The sequence below is a fragment of the Fusarium solani genome (assembly GCF_023522795.1).
Source record: "Fusarium solani strain SB1 chromosome Unknown bctg00000005, whole genome shotgun sequence".
Taxonomy (NCBI): Eukaryota; Fungi; Ascomycota; class Sordariomycetes; order Hypocreales; family Nectriaceae; genus Fusarium; species Fusarium solani.
In genome coordinates, this window is record NW_027072153.1 from 1 (window position 1) to 4841 (window position 4841).

Here is a 4841-nt window from a genome sequence, read left to right on the forward strand (position 1 = left end):
TTTTGCAATGTACTTCGTTCAGTTACATATTGCTCCTAACCCTAACCCTAACCCTAACCCTAACCCTAACCCTAACCCTAACCCTAACCCTAACCCTAACCCTAACCCTAACCCTAACCCTAACCCTAACCCTAACCCTAACCCTAACCCTAACCCTAACCCTAACCCTAACCCTAACCCTAACCCTAACCCAATCCCTCACCCAATCCCTCACCATAACCACTCCCCCTAACCCTCAACTTAACCACTCCCCCTAACCCTCACCCAATCCCTCACCCAATCCCTCACCCAATCCCTCACCATAACCACTCCCCCTAACCCTCAACTTAACCACTCCCCCTAACCCTCACCACAAACACTTAACCCTAACTCTTAACTTAATTACTTCTCCTAACCTTTACCATAACTACTTCCCCTAACCTTTACCATAACCCTTAAATTAATATTATTTACCTTAATTCTTTATTTTTTTACTAACTTCTTAATTAATTTTCTTTCCTTACTCTTTTTCTCCTTTTTCCCCCTTTTTCTTTTTCCTTCTTTTTCTCTTAACTTAAACTCTCTCCTTTTTTAACTCTTAAAACTCTCTCCCTTTCTCTAAATTACTTTTCCTTTATAATAATTTATCTTCCCTAATTACCTTTTATTACTTTTAATTCTCATTTTCTCTTTTATTTTTTTAACCTTATCTCTATATAACTTATCTTTCTTTTTTCTTTACTTAACTTATTTATTTTTACTTATATATTTTATTCTCCCCCTCTCTTATTCACTTTAATAATAACCCTTTTTTTTAAAATAACCTATATTATAACCCTTATTAATCTTTTTACTTATTATTTTTCCTCTCTTTTTTTTATTTACTTTTACCTTAAATCTTTTCTTTTATTACTTTTTTTTTTTTTTTTTTAACCCTCCCTTAACCTATTTTTTATTCCTTTTTTTACTTAATATTTATAAAACCCTCCTAATTTATTTAATCTTTATTATAATCTCTCTTATAACTCTCTTAACTTTACCTTTTTACTTAACCCTTTTTTTTCTTTCTTTTTCATTTTATTTATCCTTTATCTTATTTTTTTTTCTTTTCTTTTTTTTACTTTTTTATTATTACTTTTTATTTTATTATTACTTCTACTCTTATACCTATTTTCTTATTTATTACTATCTATATCTTTCTAATTAATAACTTCTTTTATTTTTTTATTTTTTTTAAATATAATAACTTAATACCCTTACTTATTCTTACTTTATTATTTTTATTTTTTATCTCTTACTTTCTACTTAAATATACTTTAAATTTTATATTCATTTTTTCTTTAATTACTCTTTTTTTTTTTTACCTCTTATTTCTCCTCTAACCTTTACCTCTTTACTTAACCCTTTCTTTTCTTTTAAATTAACTTACTTACTTACTTAACCCTAACCCTAACCCTCTACTTAATTATCCCCCCTAACCTTTACCTTAATTACTCCCCTCTTTTTTTCTCTCTTTTTTCTTTCCCCCTCTTTCTTTTTTCTTCTCTTTTTCTTCCTTTCTTAAACTCTTTTACCCTAACCCTAAAAAATACTTCTAAATCACCTATATCCTTACTTTTACTTATTTCTATTTTTTTCCCTCTTTTCTACTTCTCTTATTTTATCTTCCCTATCCTTTACTTACTTTATCCTATTATAATTCTTATTTTTACTTTTACTTATATCCTTATTTTTATTTTTTCTTATATCTTTACCTTTATTTTTATCTTAATTTTTACTTTTACCTTTATTTATTTCTTTTTAATTAATTTTTCCTTCTTTATTATCTTTCTTTTTACTTTTTCTTTTCTTTTCTTATAATTAACCTTCCTTTTATCTCTTCTTTTCTCTCTTTTTTTTTTATTTATTTCTAATTAACTTATTTCTTTTAAAACTATTCTTATTACTTTCTTTTTACTTTCCTCTCTTTTTTTATTTCTCTTTATTTTTAATCTTTCTTTTTAATTACTTTTTATTATTTCTTTTCTTTTATTTCTCTTTAAATTACTTATTTTTTATCTTCTTTCTTATTTTAACTTCCTTCCTATTTCTCCTTTTACCTTCCTTTTACCTTTACTCTTTCTCTTACTTTACCTTAACTTACTAATTACTCTTTTATACCTTTTTTTTTTTTTTCACCTCTTATTATAACTTCTTACTATAATTACCTCCCTCCCCTCTTAACCTTAATCTTTTTTCTTTCTTTTATCCCTATTACTTTTTCTTTTCCTTTATTTTATACTTTTTTTCTCTCCTTAATTTATACTACCTATCTTATATTTATAACGTACTTGATAAGTGAGTGGATCAAACAAGTGAGTGGATCAAAAATCCCTCATCCTCCACCCTCTCTACTTGATCAATTGATTCTTCACCACCAAGCATGTCACAGACAAATTATGAGGCAAGAATCCTTCTGGCACTTCATGCCTATCAAAATAACCCCAATCTAGGTCTCAAACGCGCTGCAAAGACCTATAAAGTTGGTTATGGTACACTATGGCGCCGACACAATGGCATTCAGTCTCAGCGCGATACCACCCCAAATCACGCAAATTATCCGATCTAGAGGAACTGATCATAGTTCAGTTCATTCTCGACCTAGATTCGCGAGGGTTTCCCCCGCGACTACGTGGTGTGGAAGAAATGGCCAACCGACTGCTCGCTGACCGCGACGCGCCACCCGTCGGCAAGCGCTGGGCTTCCAACTTCGTCAAGCGACACGATGAGCTCAAGACGCGGTTTTTTCGTAGATACGACTACCAGAGGGCCAAATGCGAAGATCCAGCCGAGATTCGAAAGTGGTTCAAGCTCGTGGAGAACACAATCGCCAAATACGGTATCGACCTGGCCGATATCTACAACTTCGATGAGGTTGGCTTTATGATGGGCGTCATTGCAAACGGAATGGTCGTCACAGGCACAGAAAGGCGTGAAAGACCGAAATTAGTGCAGCCTGGAAGCCGGGAATGGATTACTGTCATCCAGGCCATCAATGCGGAAGGCTGGGCGATCCCACCGTTCATCATAGGTGCGGGCCAGTATCACCTCGCCAACTGGTACCGAGACAGCAACCTCCCGGACGATTGGGCCATTGCAACGTCTCCCAATGGCTGGACCGATAATGAGCTGGGTCTGGAGTGGCTGAAGCACTTTGACCGGTACACCAAGACGCGATCGGTTGGCCGCTATCGTCTTTTGATCCTCGACGGCCACGAAAGTCACCACTCTCTCGAGTTTGAGAAATATTGCCAGGCAAACAAGATTGTTACGCTCTTTATGCCGCCTCATTCGTCTCATCTGCTTCAGCCCCTTGATGTCGGGTACTTTAGCCTGCTCAAGAGGGCATATGGTCGAGAAATCGAGCATCTAATGCGATGCTCTATAACCCACGTTTCCAAGACCGAGTTCTTTCCAGCATTTTATGCAGCATTTCAGGCCACCATGACAGAGAAAAACATCAAGGCAGCTTTTAGAGGGGCTGGCATTATTCCTCTTGATCCGGAAAGTGTGATTTCGAAGCTTGATGTGCAGCTACGGACGCCGACGCCGGCTGAGGAGGAGGCCGGGCTCTCTACTACTTGGGTTTCAAAGACGCCAAAGACGGTCCTTGAAGCCGAATCTCAATCTGAATACCTCGATAGACGAATCAGAAGGCATCATAGTAGCTCGCCAGAGTCAATACTGGAAGCATTAAAGTCGCTTTCCAAGGGAACAAAGGCAACTATGCATGAGCTTGCCTTGTTGAGGGCCTAGGTCCGCGATCTTCAGCAGGCAAATGAGACACTAAGCCGGCGGCGGAGGGCAAAACGGAGGCGACTACAGAAAGGAGGAGTAATGACAGTGGGGGAAGCAAGGGAAGCAATTGATCAGATGAATGTGGATGGGCAGGTAGAGGGGGAATCGTCGAGACGTGGTGGTCAAGGAGGGTCGGGGCGACTGAGGGAAAGGCGCTGTGGAGGATGCGGCAAGACGGGGCATAATGCAAGAACATGTCAGATAGTTGTTGCAATGTCTGAAGAAGAGTATAGCGACTAGTTTTAATTGATTAGATGATTTGTTGTGTTTTTATAGAATTTTCAATTGAGAAGGGTGAGGATTTTTGATCCACTCACTTGTTTGATCCACTCACTTATCAAGTACGTTACTCTTTCTTCCTTTCTTTTTACTCTTATTTCTCCCCTCCTTTTACCCCTTCTTCCTCTCCTCTCTTACTCCTTACTCCTCTTCCTCTCTCCTCCCCTTATTCCTTCTATTTACTCTTACTATATACTCTTTCTTCTATTACTTTCTCTTTTTTCTTTATTTAACTCTTATTTATTTTCTCTTCTTTATATAACCCTCTCTCTTTACTTCTATTCTTTTTCTTCTTTTTCCTTTTTTTCTCTTCTTCTTTCTTTTACTTTTTCTTCTTCTTTAAACTACCCTTACCCTTTTACCTTTTACCTATCCTTATTTCTCTCTATATATCTTACTCTTTCTTTTTCTATTACTCTTACTTCTAACTCTACCTAACCTTTAACTACCCTATACTTACTTACTATATTTCCTTCTTTTCTTTATTTTCCTCTCTATTTATTACCTCTCTTCTTCTCTTCTTCTCTCTCTTTTACTTTTTATTCCTCTATTTTTACCTCTTGCTCTTTTTTTTTTTTTTTTACTTCTCCTTTCTCCCTCTGTCTTTCCTCTCCTCCTTATTTATCCTTAATTAACTCTTTCTTTTTTCTTCTACTTTCCCTTTTTTAATTACTCTTTATTCCTTCTCTTCTTTTACTTCTTTTAATTACCTTTTACTCTTCCTTTACTTATTACTTATTACCTTC

At 35.9% G+C, this 4841-nt stretch overlaps 1 protein-coding gene across 1 annotated transcript; it reads left to right on the forward strand.

Moving 5' to 3' along the window:
• Nucleotides 1-2517: 2517 nt before the first annotated feature.
• Nucleotides 2518-3774, forward strand: MRS44_008421 (uncharacterized protein; the record flags this gene model as incomplete). The annotated part of the gene is made up of 1 exon (XM_065620909.1): nt 2518-3774. One exon carries the CDS (start codon nt 2518-2520, stop codon nt 3772-3774), a length of 1257 nt encoding a protein of 418 aa, XP_065476981.1.
• Between the last annotated feature and the right edge of the window lie 1067 nt (nt 3775-4841).